The 23780-nt window shown below is 39.1% G+C and overlaps 1 protein-coding gene across 6 annotated transcripts in view; it reads right to left on the reverse strand.

Annotated features, from left to right (window-relative positions):
- ARID1B (AT-rich interaction domain 1B) overlaps positions 1–23780 on the reverse strand; it is a 330726-nt gene that overhangs the window by 65153 nt on the left and 241793 nt on the right. For 5 of the 6 annotated variants that reach the window (XM_030448697.1, XM_030448698.1, XM_030448694.1 and 2 more), the window contains 2 exons: positions 18927–19016; positions 3699–3878 (listed from right to left, as the gene is read on the reverse strand). In XM_030448697.1, the coding sequence (XP_030304557.1) occupies positions 3699–3878; positions 18927–19016 (270 nt within the window). The remainder of the gene's footprint in view (positions 1–3698; positions 3879–18926; positions 19017–23780) is intronic. The other variant, XM_030448695.1, reaches the window with a different exon arrangement.

Below are 23780 nucleotides of genomic sequence, written 5' to 3' on the forward strand. Positions count from 1 at the left end.
GAACAACTCCTCCCCTCCAAATCCGAGGGATTTTTGATTCCAGTTCCCCCTCATCAGAGTAGAATTGTACCCAGAGATGACGTTTCAAATGCATGAGAAAAATCAAAGCAGTAACCAAAATCAGAAAGAAAGAAAAAAGTATAATGAAGATAAATGTAAAAACCCTACTAACGACCTGCCAAAGACAGATGTTCATACTTACTGCTAAAACTCTAGCCCACTTTGTCCAGGTTTGCTGAACAAAGTGCCCTGATATCTTGCCATTTGTAAGCAAGCTGACAAGAGGGAGATATGAGAACTATTTGTAGTTTTGCTCCATGCTTTAGAGACATAGGTCAGCTTCACAGTATTAAAAATAGGATCTTAAAGTACTTCTAGCATTTTCTGCATGTCTACTTACATTTCTGCATTTCTACTTACTCATGAAGTTTTTCTTGTACAATCAAACTAAATGTATTCTTTTGAATTCCTCTGAAACTATTTTACCTAGAGGACTTAAGTATATACAGCTGATACCTATGTCTTAACTCCACAGGTTGGTGCATATGTGGGTCTGGATTTGGAAGTCCAGGCTCAAGATACTTAGGGCATCTCATCCGTAAGATGCTACCACTCTAATTAAAATCTAGGATTAAAAACAGTGGGAGCTAGATTGCAAAGTGCTTTTGTGAAACAAGTCCAACATGAAAGGTTACCAAGCACAAATACTCAATTCTTATTATTTTAACAGAAACAAAATGGGGGTTGACTTACTGTGAAATTATGTGGTGATTCAAAAATATTCAGTAGTGTGTTATACCAGAACAGAACAGTTTTACTGCTGAACCGAGCAGGAAAAGTTAGGAAGACAGGATACATATCTGACACATTTTACTGAGCCACAGGAAGTTCTTCTCTGCTCTAGTCTCAACTGACTGCAGTATCTGACTCCTCTTCAGAGCACATTTAAGGGACATTTTGCTGTGGCAGCAATTTGATGCTCGGGTCATGGACCAGAGCTTCATTAGCCCCCAAGCTAAATGTTGTCCAAACACAAACCGAAGAGACTGTTTCTTTCAGTAACAACTTCCATTCTTGCTCTGCTTTTTTTTTTATCTTTGGGGACAGGAAAATGCTGGGATTTAATTCAAAATGAAAAGTAATGTTCTGTATGGCATGCTTCTGTGTTGTATCAGAGGCACACAGCCATTCTTTACTTTTGTAGGAAACCATTTCACAGGATTGGACTAGCTCCCCAGTACAGAACTGATTCCTGGGAAAAGATATTCTACTCTTATTATAGATCTGAGTGTCATGTAAACACATGAAAAGAAAATAAATCAGCCATATGCATGAAATGTATCATTCTGCTCTCATGAACTGGAGTCTAATTCCTCCAATCCAAACTTCCTGGTTTAGTCTTTACTATGGTGAGCAGTTCCACTGCAGAGAAAGGACTCAACCCTTAAGAAATTGTTTTCAGGACAGCACACAGGGAAATCTAGCATCCAAACTGAGAACTTAATGTCACAGAAAGCTTTGACACATATACAAAAAATACAAATAGTCCTGTAAAACATAGCCCACGCATAACAACATTCTTGAGGCTGGCCTATTTGAATAAAACATGAAAAGCAAATAAAATCCTTGAGAATTGTTTTAGTTAAATAATATTTAGTTAAATAAATTTAGTTAAATAGTTGCAGCCCAGGTAATTTTAATATACTTGTTATCTTGGAAATAAAAAGAAAATGGGGTAAGATTATTATATATTCATCAAGGCTGGCATAGAATTGTGCATTTTAAGATGCTGTGTTAAGAGCTGCAAACACAGATTACTTTCATTAAAAATGAAAAATGGTATTAAAAACTTAAATTCAGGTAAATACATTACTTTGAACTATCACCATCTTAATCCCCAGATTTTATTAATGGTCCCATTAGCCTGGGGAAAACATAGTATTCTTCTGCTCTGTTACCTGTAGAACTGAAAGTCTGCAGGGCCCTAATTTTATGATGACCAGTGCAAAGAATCACTGGTACTCTCCACGAGCTGGCAGAAAAGCACACTTCTCATCCGTCACACTATTCACCAGATCCTTCTGAAACAGCCTGCTAATGACAGTGATGCTCATTTTCTTCCTGCCCCTCAAGTTCACTTTTTAATAGCTGCTTCTTCCTGACCGCGACCCATAAAATCATTACATAGGCACTTTCATCTACAGAGGGAGGAAAAGAACTGCTGAACTCAAGGAAAAAAGAAAGTAGTATTCGGCGTGTTACTTAAATGCATTGATTTAGTACAAAAACCCTTCCATTCAATCAGTGTAGATGGCCAATGTTTTACTGCACTTGACACCCACTATTCCCATGGTTCGGAATCTCAGCAGCAGCAGTACAACTGGAAGTCAGGATAGCACATCATAAATCCACTGGAATTTTACCAGTTAAGCTAGTTGCTCACTGTGTAAATAAAAATAAGCACTTGGACAGCATTTTACGACCACAGAATGCTTTCTGAACAAAAGGACAGCACCAGTCAACTGGAGTTAGGGAGTTAATCTTCACACGTGGCTATAAGGCATTACTAGCCCCATTTTACAGTTAAGGAAAGCAAAGCAGAGAAATGAGTCTACTTGCCTAAGTTGAAAGATGGTGCAAAAAGGCAGAGCCAAAATTAGAAACGGGGAAATCTTGGCTTGTAGCCCTGTGTTCAGAACACTACAAAAAACACTACACAGAGATTAAACAGAAAAGGACATTGCACAGGGCAGCACGACTCCCTGTAAACAAACATCAAAACTAGTTCTCAGAAATTCTGGAGTCTAAAGTAAGCATTCCTGCTATCATGGGCAAGCCATCAAGTTCTTAGAGCATTTCCCTTTGCTGGCTTCAGTCCTTGCTGAGGATTTCAAGCAATGAAGCAGGCAGTGCTGAAATAGAAAAGCTTCTTTATGTACCTCTAGAAAATATTGCCCCTTATACAGGCTGTGGCTTGACTTAACTTCATTAAACCTCTAAACAGATGCACACTTCATAAAGGTTATCCATTCAAGACAAAACAATAGAAAAGTTCAAGGTTGTCCGATGGCAGAAACCGTGTATTCTATTTTTGTGTTAGTCCTCCAACAATTCTGTCAAACAAGCAAAATAAAAGGAACTGTCCCACTCAGTCTGACGACTTAGTTAAGATTCGCAAACTGTAGGCATCAGAGCTCAACATTATATTCCCACAGTAGCCACTGTATTATTATGCTTGTTAGACGACTTCAAACCCTCACAGTCACCACGCAATTTCAGACTGGCCTTGGGATTTCATCTAAGAAAAGAAGTCCTATTTTGGGACTGGTGTTGTGACCCTTATTCCATGCTTGGTCAAATGTGGTTCCTGAACAATGGCCCTGGCAATGCAACAGATTCATCATTTCCTTGACCACTTTAAGGTCACTATTTTTATACAGAGAAAGGTGTTACTAACAGAAAAAGCTTTTTCCACAGAGGTGCAGCTCCATCTCTGGATGACAGTTTTGTTTGTTCAGTTTTGGTTTTTCTTTTAGGAAAGGTGTTGTGTGAATGTTTTTTGAGTTCTGTTGTTTTGTTTTATATGTGTCGGTTTTTTTCCTTAGAGAAATTACATACCTACCTACATACACAATAAACATATATTCTACAAATATATTTATAAAAATTAAAATATATATTACCAGCAAGCATTTTACCTTGTGGTCCATACTGGCTCATTTGAGGCCCATAAGTACCGCTTGAATTACTCTGCTGAAAGCTACCAATTCCAGGATGTACTTGGCCTCCAGGTGAGGGGTGTGGTGACATGGAAGGTCCAGTTTGCTGAGGTCCATACTGTGACATTTGGGGGTTCCTCTGTATGCCTGCCATAAAACCTAAAGAAAAGAATTGCCAAAGGAAAAATGAACATTTAGGAAACTGTTCTCTCTTTAAGAAACCTTTGACATTAAAAAACACCTTTTTATTTAATGTCAAACTAAAGATATGCACAAACCCACAACAGAAACAAATGTATCAACAACCACAAGCTGTACACAAGGCTCAAAACCTTTTACTTCTATAAGGACAGACCTACTTAGTTACAAATGGCTGCTGATTTTAAAATTAAAGCAACCTTTAGGAAAAAAAATTAAAGGCAGCTATCTGCATTACCTAGTAAGTAGCGGGGAATCTGACTTACTACTTCTGATTGGAGTACTGTAACTTCAAAAATTACATGTTGCTACCAAAATGAATATAGAAATAAAGCATACAGAAATCCACTGTAAATACTCAACAACTCTCCAGCACTAAAATTTCCCTTCATATAAAGACTAGTCATACCAGACAAAAAAAAAAAGGTCTTTTTGGTATGTTTTTGTGCTTTAAGTCCTTCTTCTAGTCTGTCCCTCACACATCTGTACTGCATTCTCTCCTTTTTCCCTTTTGTAAATGTATTAATGAATGCCAATTTAATTTTAGGTTTTTAAACTGCAGCAAGAGATCTAGAGAAATGCTATAAACTCTAGAAGCTCCATCAAAAGGAACAGAACTAAGACTATTAAATAGGAGAAGAATTATTTGTGGCAGGGTTTTACACGTTTTCATGAACTGGGAAAAAACCTGCAATCCTGCCCATGAGAAGCCTATGCAGGAATGCTGGTTTCCTAACATTTTACCCTGAAAGGTTTTAGTGCTGCTTTCAATGTTGGAGAGGATGTGCTGAGGAGACAGCAATTTTTTTTTTTTTTTTTACTGCTGGAGGACATCCACGTTCTTTTCTGTTCTGCCTGAATATTAAATTTCATCTTTGTGCTTCTCAGTGCAGTTAGTATCTGTCGAAGGACAGCATTTGCTCCACTGCCACGGTGCACAGTGTGGCAGGAGACACGATGCTCTGCTGCCCAGCTGGCCACCATCCACAAGCAACTCAGTGTTTCAGCCCATCCTGCAACTAGTTCAGGCACCCAGGCTTTGAGGTCACAGAGAGATGGTATATTATTTAGAAAAGGTGCCTGCTTCTGCCCCTCTCCATTAATTTTAGTGGCATGCGTGTGGGGAGGTGTGAAGTTGAAAGCCAAGAGACACCTCGCCTGCCAGCATTAATTATACCTTTTCTTATGTGAGGGAGGGAACAGAGCTAAGGTAAGAGCAAAATCCACTGACAGTAAGTGGACAACTAGAAGCTGCTGAAGGGAAGATCAGGAATAAAAACAAAAAGAAAGAAAAAAAAAAAGGGAGAGAGGAAAAGATAAGCTGTGAAGGCAGAAAGAAGCACATGAGAGGAGGGAGAGGAAAGCAGAAGGATGACTCTCCCAAAGGGCCAGGATGTCTCCCACTGGTTAGCATCAAACATCACACAGACGAAACACTTGATGCCTCATTAATGAAGAGAGGTAATTTTTTCTGAGTCACATTTAGACACATTACCAAACTCCTAACTGATAAAACTGAGATGCTACAGATCCCATGACTAGACAGCTTAGAGGCTCTCTGTGGGAACCACAGCCCCAAAAAGCACACCCTGAACTCAGAGTACATTTCCTATACTAGAGCTGCTGTTAGTGACATGGTAGGTGACACCGGGTCAATGATCTTCCCACCTTCTGCAGGTTGTCCTCACTGAACATACACAGGTGACCAAGCACTGTATGAAGGAGAGAGTATCCATGATGTAGAGATGAATGGTGCACTTTACCAGAGATCAGGCTTTGAGTCCAGACACACATAAACACTTTTTAAGCCCTCCATAAAACTTTGCTATATAGCATACTTACCCACCCACTAGAACTCCATCAGAGCGACAAGCTCAATGCTGCAAGTTTTAAGGAGAAAAACCAGGAGCCTAGATGATACTAGATAACTGCACCCCCTTGTGCCCAGTTCTTACATGCTACAAGCAGAGTTCTCCTGATCTTTGTGCAAGCCCCCCAACACAGGATTTGATCACACCTGAACTGCAAAGTCAGTGTGGCACCCACTCTAGAGGAAGCCTGACCACACACTGGTACAAGTCATGGACAATGATCAAGGATGAAATGGCAGCTTGGAAACTGGCCTGTAGTGGTTGGAGAACCCTACCCTTCTGCAAAGGGAAGTTTGAGTGACCTTCTCAGATGTATTTGGAAACAGACCCCTCAATTTTTAAAATAGTTCCACTCAGTGCACAAGTCTTATTACAAAGCCTATGTCTTCTGCTGACAGTGCTGTAACTAATTTAGAAACCAAATACAATCATATGTCTGTAAATGCTTGCATTTTCAACACACATACACCATATATATCACACTCATGGGACCTATTGAAATGAAAAATCTTGTAGAGGTCACACACACTAAGGTTTTTATTTATAAAGATACTAAAGCTACTTATGCATCTAGTGCAGAAGCAAGGGTTTTCTGATCACCATGATCCTTTTAATCTATACGAGAGAACTTTCTAAACATTGTGTAATGATAAAGGTTTTTCAGCCCAGTTATTATTGCAGGCAGTACTTAACACCACAAGGATGGATGACACAAAGAAAAGTTTGTACAAACTGCAGTGATTTCCAGTGGTGATGCAGAAGGACTGCTGGTTGTTGAATTTAATGGAGAACATGGATTAGTGGCTAGTAGAGAACATGGGCAACATCAGCTTTTGTCAGCTCTGCTGTTGTCAGGACTCCTGAAGGGAATAATAGTGAAGGAATAGTAAGTGAAATAAATGCTTCCACTCAAATGCCTACTTCTTCAAGCACCACTCAAATGCCTTCTTCTTCAAGCAACTTTTAATTCTTTTCAGATGCTGTGGAATGGGCTGTGTAACATGTGAACAGTCACAAGTAAAAGACATCAGGATCATTTCTTGGCCTGGAGATCGGTGTGGCATGCTTGTGTCCATCCAGATACATTCCCATTCAGTCCTGGTAGTCTTATCTGTATGACTCCTGTGGGTGGTCCCTCATGCTACTTTATACATGTCCTGGACCATGGCTCAGGGAATGCTCACAGACATCAGCCAAAACCACTGCAAAAAAACTGGAAGCTGGGAAAAAACCTGAAAGCTGGACTGGGAAAAGCCAGTCTTTCAACAGCAGAGATAACTGTGTGAAACCACTCAAACTTATGCTCTGGCCTTAGATTACAGGAATTTTGATTAACACAAGATTGGAACAGACTCCCTAACAGCTTTTAATGTGGAACATGAGTTTCAGCATCACAGAAGGTGTGAGATCCCTCTCAAATGACATTGGCTTTGCTGTCTTCTCTTGAGCATGGACAAGCAAACAACTGAAAGAAAAAGGAAGCCTGAAATGCAGGAAGATTATCTGTGCCACATTATCTTCTGTCACGGTCTGTATGGTACACTGAAGCATAAGTTCATGCTAAAAATAGGACATGCTCCAACGTCATTGCAGGGAGCAGAACAATTATTTTAGCTATAGATGGGATATGGAGAAGAAGGTAAAATCAGGTCCTTACTGTGATCTGTATTCCATTACAACAAAGAAGAGTCTGTCCTCATCTATTTCTGTGAAAGCCCAGTGAACACAGAGATCAGTGAGTGAATTTGAAGTATTTCAAATATTTGCAGAGCTCAGATATCCCAGAGAGAAAAGGAGTTCCTGGTCAAGATGTTAACATTCTTGCATCATAAAGAGAAAACAACATCAACTCTAGAAGTTTTATCAGAAATGAAAGGGAGCAGCTGGCATACATTCATTTTTCCCTATTTACAGAGATTTTATATAGTGTTCAATTTCATTTTATAACTGATACAAAAGGAGATAAATTTTCTTTCCAGAAAATTAGATCTCAGACAAAGTTTGCTTTTGTCAAGGAGGGAAGCAGGATTACATTAGAGCTGCACTGGAGTAAAGGCAGTGGGAGTGATTAAGCAGCCAGAGTCCATCTGACATGTCAAACTCTGCGACAGGTTTTTGTCTTCTAAATAAATTGCTAGGGAACAGCTACGAGTTAAGATTTTAAAAACATGCTCATCAGTGAACAAATCTACTCCCTTCCCTGAATATTAGTGATAGAAGAGGTACAGATGACCCTTTACTTGCCATCACAACAAGAGATCACTTACTGAAAAAAAAGCACTTGAGTGGATAAGCTATTTCAGGTGTAGCTGAATGAAGTGAGTCAGCCAGAAGTATTCTCTGCCTTTTTAGTTTTTTCTTTTATACTACATTTAAGTACCTAAAGAATGGCTGTCTTTATTAAAGCCCAGTTTAAAGTTGTAGTCATCTTTGCATTTCTTTAGTGGTAAATTAAACAGTGACATGCTATTAACAGCACACCATAGCTGTAATAAAATATGTCTGCATGTTCAAATAGAACATACACGCAAGGTTTAAAAACAGTCAGGTGGCAGCAGATTTTTCTTCTTTCTGTTTAGCAGAAAGCAATCTCTTTTGCAATAACCACAAAAAAAAAACCCCACCAAATGTGCTGGATGTTGCCATAAAATCTGAAATGGAGTATTTCGATATTTGGCTTGAATACAAAAAAACCTTGCCAGGAAAGCAGGAACTCAAACACAAGGAAGTGACTGCTAAGTATCAAGTAATTCTGTATCAGCTGATGGACAGCAACTGTCTACTGGCACACACTTAACCCACAGTCAATGAGAGGTCTTTTGATTTAGCCAGAAGTAGTGCATTGATTTTCATGAATGAATTAAACCCGAAACCATGTGGAACACTTTTAATCTCAGGAAAACTTCGGAGTTTATGGTGCTAGCAGATCATTGTTAAATTACATATTTGATAAATAAAAAGATACAATCTGCAAAAAGTATTTTGTAAAAAAGAAGTTATATAAGAAAAAATATATCAGGCTATATTTTTTTCTAGAGAGGCATGCTTAGTAACAGAGCATGGGACCAAAAAAACTGAGGAACCTTTCGGAATAAGGAATAAGGAACTGTCCCTTGTTCAAGGGAAAAGGCTAAAGAAGGGGCTAGACTGGATTACTACTATGAAAGTCACAGGATAAGAAAACCAGAACCAGATTGGATGAATTGACTAGCCATAAAATACTTAAGAGAAAAATAATGTAAAATTCTCTACTTACAATTCAGCTCAAAATATTAAACATGAGAAGAGAGATATTCTTCACTACCTATAAGGGAAAACCTTCTGTGTGTAAGGAATCACAAACTTTCTATGCTTGGTATGATAGCAAGACACTGGCCAGTACCCTTGAGAAAAATGAGCAAATGTTTGCATGCCTATGACACAGTCTTTGGCAGACTTTCCCTCCTCAGACAGCCATTAGGGTTATATTCACCATCTCTGGATTTTCACCAGAGAATATATAAGAATTGAGACAGATATAAAGTGGCGACTCCCAAATGTAGCTTGTCCATGGGTAAACAACACTGAGACAGATGTGTCAGAGTAAAGTTAAACAAACAAAAACCTATATTCTGTGCAATGGATTTAATAAAATCTGGCAACCTGTTAGCACAGCAGGATGCTTAGGAAGATCACAGTGAGACTGAAATTCACCCTACCCCACTCATCTCAGATGGCAGGGACAGCTCAGGAAGTCACTGGACTGGTGAGCCACGTCTGGGCTTTTGCCCAGCTAAACATATCCACAGTCAGTACCTCAGAGCACTATGAAGAAACATCCAACAGAACAAGATTCCCACACCAACAGTGTTTCATTAATTGGAAGCACTGGTTACTCTTGCATAAGCCAGAGATACCAGGACTCTTAAATAAGGAAACGGGTTGTCTCCACAGACTGCAACAAGTATCTTCAAATATTGTAGGCAAACCTGGAGCTGAGTGGCTTACAGACTGTAGGAGCTAAAAAAATAGTGTTGTGCTATTGCTTATGGGGGACAGCACTACCTGGACATAATCTACTTTCTGGCACAGGCAAAGAAAGGCATGGTACCTCCCTCAGGCGCTACTTAAAATACACATTAAAAAGGTCATAGTGAGAGAGATTTAGATACTGGGAAAAAAATCTAAGCAGACAAAAATTATACAAATAACAGCAATGAAGAAACTGGGGAAGATTTGACCCGCACAACAGAATACAACCTGAGTAAATCAAGTGAAACCATGTGGGTGGCATAAGAAAATTGGCTCCTAGAGCAAGCAAGCACAATATTTCTTTACATTCAAGATTCCTCAGATCTTATTCTTATTTTCCAGAAGACAGCCCTATGAGTACATGCCCAGGTGGACTGGTGACAGCACATATGAAACTCAATATTCCTGTCTAGTTAATAGGCATGGAAAAAAACCACAAAAAAAACCAATAAATAAAACAACTTCACATGGATTCTGATCCATATTTAGCACAGCTAAGTTACAGCACTGCATGAAACAGTGTCTTTGGATGGCTCTGCTATGAATTTGTTAGATGTGCCCCAAGCAGCAGAACAACACAGTCAATGCTTAGGTATTAGATAAACCAGATGTTTCCTAATTTCCCTGATGATGAGTGAACACTTCTGCTGACAAGCAACTTGGGCAACTGAAGGGTAGTAGCATTAAAAAAAAAAAAAAAGTACTGAGACCACTGACTTATGACAAATTACTTCATAGGCTCTAACAAGCATTTTACTCATATAAAAAAAAGCTAAAAAGATTTTTAAATTCCCATTTCTTTCTCTAATCACAACCTATACTTTTTAAAGATCATGAAGAGTTTTTAGGAGAAATTTCTTTATTCCTTCCCTATTAACCATGAAAAAAACCCCATATGTGATTTCTACATTGAGCTTTTTTTTTTTTTCAGCTTACATAAAACCTTGCCATCTTCTCCAAGGCCATCAGCGAGCCATTAAAAACATCTGAAGTTACCTGGACCAGGGTAATGGTCACATAATTTCCCTTTGGTACCTGGACAATTTATTTTCATGTTGGCATCTGCTAATATCTACAGAACCACCATCACACCCATTCAATAAAGGATGATTCTTCGATTATGTGAAATAGCAGCTATGGAAATTATCACCTTTGCAAAATTGGTGCTTCCTGCAAAGATCACTGCAGTATTTCTCCTTTTCACAAAGGATCAATACTCCTTTTAACAAAAAACACTGGACTATTTTTGTTTTTCTTTAAAAGTATTTTCTTTTGTGCATTAATATCTATCTTACAGCTTCCTCACTGTTTATTTGTCTGACTGCTTCTCTTCTCAATGTGAATAGCTTTGGGGAAGATGGAAACTAATGACCTAGCTAAGGTTTTAACCCAGACCCCCTAGTGTTTTACCAGCTGTGCTATTAGGTTAACTGGCTGAATCTCCTCTGCTTCTCTCTCTGATATTACAAAACCCGGCCTATGTATAGCATGCAATAATGTTTAATTTTTTCCCACCCCTAAACCTCCCTCTGCTACTGCCTAGCCTTGAAACTCATATAATCTATCATTGATAAATTAGAATCTGGGGAAGGATCAGACAGATTACCCAGATGGTAGCTGGGGAAGAAATATCCAACCTTTCCTAATGCAAATCTTGTGTAATGCTCTGTAATGTAAATTTTAAGCGCTATACTGAGGGCTGAGAGGGAAAGAAAGTGGAGATGTTGATCCACAGGCAGACCAAAAATCATTGTTCATCCACCCCTCCTACACATACTTGTTACTGCTACATAACTTAAACAAAATACTTTTACTACAGTGCTTGGAAAATCAGGGTTCCAGTGAATTGCAGCACAAATGCACCCTACCCTGCCCTCCCAATTGCTCCCAAAGAGAATCCTCAATTCCAGTAGCTAGCTTGGGCTGCTAAAATTAACCTGAGCATCAACATGAAAAACCTGAGGAGTCCGTCTGCCTTGCACAATCAACATTTGTCTAAGTTTCCCTAATAACATGCAGGCTTATGAAAATCACGGAGGAGAGCAAAGAAGGAATGGCATTTTTCAATGTGTAATGTGAAAGGCCTGCAGGCTTAATGGTCTAAACTTCAGGTTTGAAAAATTTACCCTCCCTGAAGACTCCTGTTCAAAGGTTCCATGCATCAACTCAGATCTTCCTTTTCATGAAGTAAATATATTGAATCCCATGAGATATACATACATATTTTCTGGACACGACTAACATACACATGATATGTCTTTTCTGTCTTCCATACACATAAAATAAATCACAATATTTTTTCAAAACTAAAAAATTGGTATGTTGTCCTCAGTCCCCAAATGCCTTCATCTTGGTCTTCTTTTACCATGATGTATGATTTGACTGATTTTTTGCTTTCTTGATTTGCAGCTGTTCCCTGATGAGTGTTTATTCTGCAGCCTTTTGAGATCCTTTGGGATGGAAGGAACTATCCAGTGTTAGCTATTTATACATTATATAGATTCCAGCTCACTGCCTTAACTTAAAAACCATAAAAAAAGCATAAAGGCTCTTGTATCAGAACGATTGTTATTTTTAGAAAAGCTTCATAAAAAAGGTTAACTTAGGTACTGAGGGAGAAGAAAACCATGGTGCTACTGAACAGGCAGACCAAAGGCAGGTCCTAGTTTACAGGCCCTGATGTGAAGCTGTCCCAGGGACAGGGATTGTACTTGGTACTTTTACATTGCGCCTGGTGACAGGAACATCAACTGTCACTTTGTCAAGTTCTTCATCAGTGACTACTTGTGGCTTATCTTGCTCCTAGAGCCCAGAGGCAAGGAATCTGACAGCTGCCTAATGAAGTCAGTGGAAACTTTTCTATTGAGAAGTCTCTCTGCTGGCAACTATATATACTCCCTCAGAATAAGTCAATTCTGCTCCCTAATTTTAAAAAAAAGAATCCCCAATTTAGTTTAAAAAATGAAATAAAGATTCATCCCCAAGTATAACAAGATTTAACATCAGCAAGAAGAAAGCAATGACCAGCTGCTAGTATAACAAATTTACTTGGGAGACCTGACTCCGGGCTTTGATTGTACAGATATTATTATCTACTTCAAATCTTACTTCTGCAGTTCTCCTCCCTCCCAAAGTAGCTTATCACATGTAAATCACACCCTTTCTTCCTTTGTTTCTCTTTGCAGATGGCCACAACTAATCAGAGCAACCTTTTACAATCAAGTTACAAATACAATGCCAAAAATCAGTCATGGCCTGGTCCCTTTTAAAGACTTGTTGATAAATTTGGTGCTTATTAAATAGAGAAAACAATGTATCTTTTTGAGTCACCAAAGAAGTTTAGCTCACAGCTCTACCGCATGGCTCTGCCTTCCCATACACAACAGCTCTGTTCTTACGCATCGTGTGGCTCTTTCATCAAAGGACTTGAGATGAAAAAGAGATGTGCTACTGTGACAGTTTCAACTAAAACCTGCTTTTCCTACTTACGATGCACTTCCCTGCCTGTTGAGGACACAATTCCTCTAACCCCATTTTCCTGGGTATGAAGTTTTCCTCCCAGCCTGGCACAGTGTTCCTGCATAGGAGCCGGATGGAGCTCAGCTCCTCCTCACAGACTCACTTGGAGAAGTGCAGAAGAGGCACTCAAACAAACCTGTGGCTTTGCACGCAGTGCATGTCTCCAGCATCTTCTTAAAGAGCCTGAAACACTTCAGTCGACATCAAGTAAACTTATTACCAAGTCTGATTTAACCTTAAGTGGTGTCATCGTTAACTTGGCAAGCAGAAGAATTTTAATGACAAGAATAATTTTATTCTCTAGCTCCTCAGTGCTGTGAATAGATCCCAAATCCCCAAAAGAGAGCAAAAAAGGTATGCTCACAGAGGAAGTCTTTTTAAGACCTGAGAGCAAACTGCAGTATCTTTTTTGTTGCAATAAGTATTCTTTGATCTGTTTTTCTCCTTCTAGTTTCTTTTTTTAAAAAAGATGAAAACAGATTTAAGGGAAAATAATCTCTACCATCAAATGTCAGTATTAAACCATATATCTGATCAGGAATTGTAGGTGCAAAACATCCAATTGGTGTTGTGTCTTCCATGCAAGCAAAAACATTTGTATTTTGTTAGAAGATACATGATAGTGGAATTTATGTGATGTCTGTGTACAAATAAGCATGCCCAGAAAACAGTTAAAGAGGAGAAAAATACCTATATGAAATCTAATGGGCAAATTAGGAAACTGTAGTTACAGGAATTCAGTTGCCACTTTAGTGTTTATAGGGAAGCACAAAGAGAACATCAAAATGCCTGATCACATCCCATCTGTTACTACCTCTTGCTGGATAACATCTTAGCTGCCAAAAAAGCTATTTAAATTTACTACATTGCACGTACTGATAAATATCGCTTCTGTGAAGATCTAATACTAAATAAGGACTAGACCTGAGGATAAAGCTTACAAGCAGTTGTGTCAAAAAGATCCAAATTTTGCTTAGTATATAACACCTGTACTCTTACAAGCCTGCAGTTTCTTACTCCCTGTCCCTGTCTGTGATGTTTTTAATAAAGCACAGAACTGAACAACAATCCTCAAAAGCTGGATCATGTCAACAGTGGAAAGAAATAAAGTTAGAATGGAAAGGATAACATAAGAGAAGAAAAAAGAAAAGGTACTGGGAGGAGTGATGGGGAAGAGGAAGGCTGCTGTTCAACAATTTTGGAGGTGCTTACTCCGGGCACTTTTCACATAGATCTGACAGGCACAGAATGGTGCCATGAAAATGCCTCCAGCAATGGAATACATTTTCCAGCACATCACAGCAGCTGCAACGGCATCAATTCTGCTTGCAATCCATGTCCAAACAGAAAAGTTCTCAGTGGTCCTATTTCAGCATATCTCAAGGACTAATTAAATCCTCATTACTATCTTCTAATTATTCCAGTGCTCTGGGATTTCACTGAGCAAGTCCCCAGTGGTGCATTAGATGAAAAGGGTTAAATAACCTGTGTTGATTTTGAGACTCCAGATCTATTTCAGACCTTTAGCATATCATCAGCATTATCATGAATATTTAACTACACACCGCTGTGAAAATTATAAGGGGAAAACAATTAAAGATTTTTTAAAAATTAATTCTGACCCATATACATTTGCACTAATAAATAAGGCTTCTTTAAGTATCCCCATTATGAGAGTGCTTGCTAGAGTAATAATGTGAAGTCATTATCTATTTCCATTAAATTCAATGGTTTTCAGGAGCTCCCAAATCACTATTTTAATATTAGAATGAAACCCAACATGTACATATCCAACTGCATAAGCATGAAAAAGGCTACTTAAAAGTAGGTAAGTTTTCTAAGCTTTTTCCAAATTAGGTAAGGAAGCATTCATTTCTGCAGGGGTAAAAGTGTCTATTTCACCATTAATTTGACACATGCTCTCCTATTAGCATTTGCATGGGTGAGTATTCATGCCTACAGATGGACATCTTACAAAATAAGAGTGGGAGTATAAGCTGATGGGTAGTAGAGAAGGATTCTTTTTCATGCTGCAGCTTCAGGAAACTGATTTAGGGGGTCAGTTTGTATATGCTGAGTTTCTATTTGATCCACACAAACTATTTCTAGCCCACTGCACAGTTTTGGCTACTAAACATATCCTCAAAGTGCAGCTTCCAAAACCCAAACAAATGAGGTAATTAGGTATACAGCTAAATATAAGGAACTCAAGCAATTATGCACCTCTATTATTTGCCAAATGGTTATGGCAGCTGTGGTATCACCACTGCCTTACCTGTGGGGGCTGATGTAACATAAGTTTTTAAAAAGCTCTGACTTCAATAAACACGCACACAAAAAAAATCAAAGCCCTACTTGTGATCACAATAAAGAACAGCCTGGAGTGGCTGTTATCAGAAACAAACAGCAAAACATGCAGCCTCCTTCCCCTCAAAATCATACCAAGTTTCAATGTGTAGCTTAACTAGTTCTGACAACATTTGCATGTGGTATCCCCAGGTAAAGGTAATTGCTGGGACTCAGCAGCAGTTCAGGGCACGTGCAGGTGAGTGGCCATGGCCACTCTCCCTTCTCCAAGAGAATTCTGACCTCAACCCTGCACAATCTGCTCCCTCTGCCTCCAGAACTCTCTGGCTCTGACAGTCCATTAAGGTGTATGAGAGTTACTTCAAGACCCAGTACCCTCAAGGACATGTAAGCCCTGACATAGGTTATGCACACAAAAGCACATCTAAGTTCTTATTGTCTAGGCAGATGTGTATTGGTAGAACTGAAAAAGTTTTATTGATTGAGCATCAAACAACAGTGGCCATTTACCAATTCTAGGACAAGAACAGAAGTGGGCTGCCTCGAATAGCACACTCCATTTATGCTGAGCCAGGTCCAAATGTTCTACAACTTGAGCAGGATATGAAAATTTTTTAAGTTACTTTTGAAAGTAACTTACTTTGAAAAGTAAGTATATTTATGGTTATTACAAAAAGTATGAAATAAGCTACATAAAAAGAAGCTGCAGAAGACAAAAAATCCAATCCCCCCCCAAAAGTTCCTACGGCTGTACATATGCAGGTTATTGCTCCTCTCCTTCCACACACAGAATGTACATGTAAGAATATGATCCTTGCTTCAAGCTGAAATATATGAAATGAGATGTATATTCTTAGGCAGGCAACCATAAAAATCCCAGATCAGTGCTGAGGAACCATGAAACATACGGTAGAATATAATCAAACACTTCCATAAAAAAATAAGTGTAAACTTAAGGGTTCAAGGTAGTTGGTTTAGTGTCCAGAAGTACTACATATCAGATTCCATCTGTCAATCAAGTATTTGGCAAATTACATTTTTTTCAAGTACTGAGAGCAGATTCTGCTAACGAAGTGATTAGTAGTCTTTTGTCATTCAATTCTCAATCTAAACAAGGAAAGAAATGTTACACAATGCTGAAACAAACATTACCTTATCCTATGAAGGGTCTCTGGGTTTTTGCTTAAATTCTGGTTTTTGCTTTTTTTCTTTTTGAGAGAAAGTGTATCAGTAAGCCAAGAGTTTGAATTACTGTAACAGATGCCTATAGATCAGGTGTCCTTAGCAGCAACGATTTTCTGCTCAGGTTTTTATCAGTAAATGACAAGCACCTTCCCTTTGAGTCCCCTTGGCTCCCCCTCCTTCCTTTCTTCAAGTTCAGTGGAAACCAGTTCAAGCAAGCAAAGGAATCAACTAATGTAACAGCCTTTTTAAAAGGTGAAATTTTCCATTTCAAAGAAGCCTCTAATCAATGGCAGGGTGCAAAAGGGAATGCATGCATGTTTATGTGAGAATAGCACAGACTTTGGAGAAGCTTTGGGGAAACATGTTCTGCAAAATCAATACGACCTACCTAGTTACAAATTTCGTATCTGCTGCATAGAACAAATGGACTTACTGTACAAACCGGGTCATAAGGATCCTGCACATGAAGAGTGAAAAAACTGCAACATATTTCCTCTATGAACATAGCCACAATTCCCACTCCTCTTCACAGAGGAAGAACCAAACTAAATCAACATGTTAATTTTATTTCTCTCACGGTTACTTACTTGCTTGACTTCCCAGTTATGGCAACTGTCTTACCTGCCTCTCCAGACCACACAATGACCCCCTGTTTCCTTTACAGCAGCCACAGACAGGTTCAACACTTCCAGCTGTGTCAGACCTACCTAACTCATCCCCCAAAGCCAGGTGAGGAACACAAAATGCAGAAACAATTATTACTGGGCAGTGTAACATTTTGTGCTAATACCTAGACATGCCAGGAAATGCACAAATCTTTCTGAGATGCTTGGGTCTTTCTTCAAAGCCTCAATCTGATGCATTCCTGCTGCCTTGTTACATTCTATCCCACAAAGCATCATGGTTTTTTTGTACTGGGTACTGAGGCCATTCTTTTTTTGATGAACACATACATTATTCTAAAAATTTTTTCAGGGGAAAATAAGTCCCTGCAATTCTGTATAAAGAATGACCGAAAAGGGAGGAAAACAAACAAGTTGAGTGTGGAATTCTGTGTTTCATGTTCTCATTAATCAGTCTTCCTGGAGGAGAGGACATGCAACACAGAAAAACAGCAAAAATTAAGACTCTCTCCTCTTCTTTTGAGTCCTCTTAGTTCCTCCTGGATCTTATCCCAGAAATTTGTCATTCTGTGAGTTCAACTTGTTTCACTGTGAGAAAACTTCTAGTATTTATGGTATCTCCATATGGCGCTAGTTGGAATATTTCTGGTAGCAAGACATTTTAGGAGGGGCACTTCATAAATAACTCCATGTTTATCACAGTTATCATGTGTGTGTTTTGCAAGCTTGTCACTAGCACATGTTAACCACTGCATGGACAGGATGCCCAGTTTACAGCAGTTGGTCATATGTAGGGCCACACAGCAAAGCTGTGACAACTGTCATGAGCTAGGGAGGAAGCAGGCAAAGTTAAAGGGCTTAACATTTATAAATGGTAACACTGAGAGAGAAAAAAAAAAAAAAAAAAAGCAAAAAAAAAAAGCAGTGTTCTGTTTATTTTTGTGAGCACTTGCTAGGAAGCCCCCTTTTAGAACACTGCAGTTGCCTGCAAGGTTTTCCCTTGCAAGATTTCCACATCTTTGACATAAATAATTGATTTCCTTTTATACTTTAAGATATTTTTATTCTAGAACTGGCCAGAGAACTAGCTATTGTGTCCATACAAAGACTTCAGAGATGAGAATTTTAAGAGCAGTGGGAGAACTGCAGTGCTTGTAGCTAATACTATTCCCATACAACTTAATTCCAAGACAGACAACGAAAAGTTGAATTCTCTAGTACATGACACAAGTATTTACAGCAAACTGCCTTTATAATCTGGGCATTCACTGTATTTTGGAGAAAGCACTGTTTCCAATCACATTATGATAAAACCTGTTATTCACTTGCCCTTTCCCCAGAAAATGAAACCCCCCAAGCCCTCTACAATGAGGACTGTCATTATTTCCCTGGGAAAAGAAAAGAAATACCAGGAACTCTCACACTGCTAATGTGTGACTTAAAGTGAAAGCTGCATTTGGCACCTACTAAAAAAGCCCCAACACCTAACAAACCTCGGTCCTGTGGCATTGGTGACTGGCTCAAGGCAGGGTGGGAGCTGGATTCTGACTGGCTGCCAGGAGGCTGCGGTGGCATCTGACTGCCTGTAACACACAGAGAAAAAAGGGAAAACAGACTTGCTTTTAACATGGAAATGCACAAAACCAAGCCTTGCTGCATTTTTCACCACTCTACATCAAAAGAAAGTTCCAGCTATATAAAGACAGAGCTCAACAGGTCTAGCAATTTTCCCCCCCCATCCTTTTCCTTTTTTAAATTTTTTTTTTAAACCCATGGAATAATATTACATAAACATATTTAGCAACAGGCATGGCAAAATCTTCAATTCCGTATTAAGCGAATTCCCAACCTCACCAACATGATCCAATTTATAGCTGCAGATCTCCTGACACATATTTCTGTTACAGACTTTAGCAAAATCCAAGTCTGCTGAACAATAGGGCTCATCCTGCCTAGCTTAAACTGGCCTCCAGCCAGGCAGACATGGATTGCTGCCAACAATATTACCAATAAAAAATACAGTCAATACAAAAATGACTAACAACAACAGTTTAAAAAGTATTTCAATGAATCAGTGGGCTTAATACTATTAGAATACCCACACAGAATTAGGGAATAAAGAACAATATGTAGGTGCACATGGGAAAAGGGAACGATGTTTGAAAGAAGTCAGACAGAAAAGGTAAAGGTATCTTACTATTCAAATAAAGGCAAAAGAAGATACTTGATTATTAAAATATCCATCCAGAGCAGACACTCATTTTTATAGTCTCATTCAAAAGACACCCATCTGGTTTATCCACTGCTGTCTACCCACCCAAAGAAGAGCAGCACGCAGTGCTGTCTGTGAGGCTAAACACATGAAATCTTTCCTTTCAGTATGACTGGATAGTAAAGCAGTGCTTACTGTACTGATGAAAGTCACTCCTCTAGTTCACCATTCAACGTTATGTCAAAGTTATGCCAAAGCAAGGAGGTCCATGCTACCATCCTTGCACTGCCACAACACCCCATGGGGCTTTGTGCCCAACAACCAATATGCCACAGCCTAAGCAGGAGTAAGAATGAGACACGGATGTCCCCTGGGACTCCTCTCCCCTGATGCTCTGAGATGTGCCTGCTCCTGACAGCTCCAGTGGCTTGAAGACCACCTCAGGTTAGGCAGCGGCTATATACTTCAAGCATTTAGATGCTGTAGTGACGAGCATGGTATAAATAGTAGCAGACAGATTTATACCCTTCATCCTCAGAAACTGCTCAGATTGTTTTCCATTTGAAAGAAATGGAAAGAATAAAAACACCCGCAATAGATTTGTGCCTGCTGAGACTCATTTCCTCCTGCTCAGCAGCCGCCCCTCCGCAGCAGCAGGAGCGAGAATGCCACGACCGGTTCTGGTGCTGGGAGCCCGGCTGGCAGGGGGGGCAGCAGGGGCTGCTCTTTCTTTAGAGAGATGAAGAGCCCCAAGTTGGATACAAATAGAGGAAAGTGAATGTGTCTGCTCTACCCCGTCCACTTCGCAGCCTCAAAGCAATTGGCTCTCAGCACCGACTAGAGAAAGGTCAGGCAGATAAAGAACAAAAAGAAAAATCCACGAAATGTGGAGTATAACCACTGCCTGGCTATTCAGACGAGGTGCATTTGCACTAAAAAACATGACAGTCAACATTACTGGGAGCAGCTGTGACAACTGTCTGAGAGATGCAAATGCTGGACTAGAGGCAGAATTGCTCCTCCAAAAGACCAAACATGCCACTCAGCGCCCGAGGCTTTGGGATCCACGGCCCATTCACGAACTCTAAGGCATATGACAATAACATTCCGGCTTATGTTTTGATATCACTCAAGAGCAGGCTGCCGAGACAGTAAGTGCCTGGATTATAATGAACACTTTCTGCTTGACAGGAAGGATTCAGTGACTCAAGACTGTAAACAAACAGCAATTCCATGTTAACGCGGGGCACTGCCACTTCCACTGTGTATGCCCAAGGCACTGCTATCAGACAGAATGCTTCCAAGTAGATCTGAACCATCTAAGATTTATATAAATACTTGAAGGAAAAAAAAAAAAAGATAAAGGCAAGGGTAGTCCTGACTATACACAGTTCCCAGTGGGATCTCTCTTTAGGTGGAGGCTTGGCAGACTTTGAGACGTACTAATACTACATGGCAGATCTATGCTAGGAAACATATTTTTTAAAACCTTATTACAAGGTCTTTAATTTTTGAAACTGATAACAATTTCAGTTATCTGACAGATGTGCAAGCATAGATAGGGAAAGTGAAAGCCTGTAAGAGTGCATGTATGATGTGTTACAGAGAAATTGTTTTCTTTTGCATTCTCAGGGAATAAAGACTCAGTAGTTTTTAAAATTCCCTGAAATTATTAGACTCTGTAAACAATAATGCTATTTTTTTTGTTGATGTTTTTAAGTTTACTTATGACTTTTTTCCTACGTGAAAAAGAACTTCTAATCAATTTTTTTAATCTTGCAAACAAGACTTAACTCTATGCGCATTCACACAAGTAATGAGATTGCAAAAGATGTGGCCAATTTTCAGCGGCTGCTACAAATGATCCAGGTGTTGGACACAAAACTACCACATCAAGATGTTTTCAGTCTTACAGCCATTTAATCCTTAGAAGTAATCTGAAAGGTAAAAGGAGGTTAAGCACTCCAACACCTCTGAAGACTTGTATTGAACTCTTATTTTGGGTATCTAACTCCTATTGATTGTGAGCTCATGATGGGACTTTAAACCTGTGAGGATCCTATCTTCCATGCTTTTAAAGTTCCTTTGTCATGAGAAGAAATAACCTTAAAGATTTTCCATTTTTCTGTTAAATGATATTAATCCTTATCTTCCATGCAGTACTGTAGTTGGGATTCTTGGAAGTCACCTTAAATAATACATGAATAGACTTTTGTATTTTATTAGGGAGGGAAAACTACTACAAAAGAAAAACATCTTCTCTCTCTTAACATAAATTCCACAGCTTTTTAAGAGGGAATAATAACCCTGACAATTTTTTTCACTGACAGACGGTGGTCTCTTTTGACCCAATGATTCACAGATGGAAGTTCAAACATGGATGACCTTCTCCCATGTTTTGTTTAGTATCATTGCCTCACTGGTGACATACTCCACCTGCAAAAACTCATGCCAAGTGAAAACTATGGATGTTTCACAGTATTTTTTTAAGCAAAGTCACAGCAAATGCATTATTGGATGTAACAAGGACAGATGCTGCCATACTGGTTTTTTTCACCTAGATTTAACAGAGGAGCAAAATGGTGTTCAGATTTATAGTTATTTTTTAAAATCAGTTCTTAAAGCTACTAAACCCAGCAACCTATCTAATATCATGTTTGCTGTTTTAAAAAAAAAGTACAGACAGTTGAAGAGGTGAGAGAATTTAAAAACGCTTAACAGCGCAGCTGTAAGCTGGCTTATTATTTTTAAAATTATCTTAGAAATGCTTTTAAGCATTTTTCATGAGACTTTGAAAATCTATGCTTGAAATAGAAAGGTCTGCACTGCAAAACTGGGAAAGATGGATTAAGGAAAGTACTAAATGTGGATTGCATTTGGCCATGAAATCTGCAGTCAAAGTATAGAAAGTAAATTTCTTAGAGGTAATACAGCACAAAAGAGCAGACATTTGATAGAATATCAAATCCCCCCTGAGGAAGGGTCTTTATGATGAATTATGGTCCAAATCAGTGATGTTTTGAAGCATGCTGAAAGTTCTCTGTTCCCATCACAGTAATGACACTGGAAGATGCTCAGCAAAAATATCCTGTACCAGTCGGACAATACCTCAATAAACTGTGCCTGAACAACTGACTCAAGAAAGAATTTCAGTGCTAATAGGTTCCCCCGGGGAAATTACCAGTTAAGGAGGGAAGAAGGGATAGCAGCACAGGAATTTTAGGACCCATGAGGAACTGGGAACTGGGGGGGAGCAGGGAACTATTCACAGACCTTGTTGAAAGGGGTAAGGCTAGAGGAAAGCCAGAAGTTAAAGATCTTGCGGGTTGTCTTTGGGTCAGTTCTCAGTCTCATGTAGGAATTAGGACGGGATCAACTGCACTGGCTGATTACACAGTAGGGAATCTTAGACAATACAGAAGATGATCAAAATACTGTCTAAGAAACTAATCACCTTTTGGGTTGGAATACCAAAAAAGCAAACATTTCTACTCACAGACCAGAAATACACCTTTTGTAACTGAAGAGCTTGTAGGGTGAGAAATGATGGAAGAAAAGGAAGGAAAACCTGAATATATCTGTTGACCTACAAACGGTTACAACCTACATATGGTTATAACTAACCATTTGATGTCAGTCTGAATCAAAATTATTATTAGGAGGAATCAGGAGAACTGTTTCCAGTAGAGGTAAGAAAACAACACCATTGCTAATGTATCACTGGTGAGCCTTCCCACAGACAAAACCAGAAAGGATAATTCTAGCTGGAATGGGAACAGTGAACAACTACTGGCATGACCTGACAGGAGGCTGAAAGAGTATTATTTCGCATGGTAAAAACTAAAGATGTAATTTTGAGATTTCTTTAAAAAAATATATTTGCAGCTAAATGATGGGGGTGGGGGGGAGACCATGATGTTTAGGGTGATAATCAAAGCATTACTGGAATTTGAAGCAATTTCCTTTTAGGAACAATGAGGTCCAGGAAAACTAGTGATTAAGGTGAAATCTGATAAAATAATGGAATTACATCACAAAGCCTATGTGATAATAAAGGTTCACAGACTGGAAGAGACACTTTGGGTCTTGGAACCCTACATCAGAAATGAAAGATCAAAAATAGGCTTCTATATGG

This window comes from Calypte anna, chromosome 3, assembly GCF_003957555.1.
Source record: "Calypte anna isolate BGI_N300 chromosome 3, bCalAnn1_v1.p, whole genome shotgun sequence".
NCBI lineage: Eukaryota > Metazoa > Chordata > Aves > Apodiformes > Trochilidae > Calypte > Calypte anna.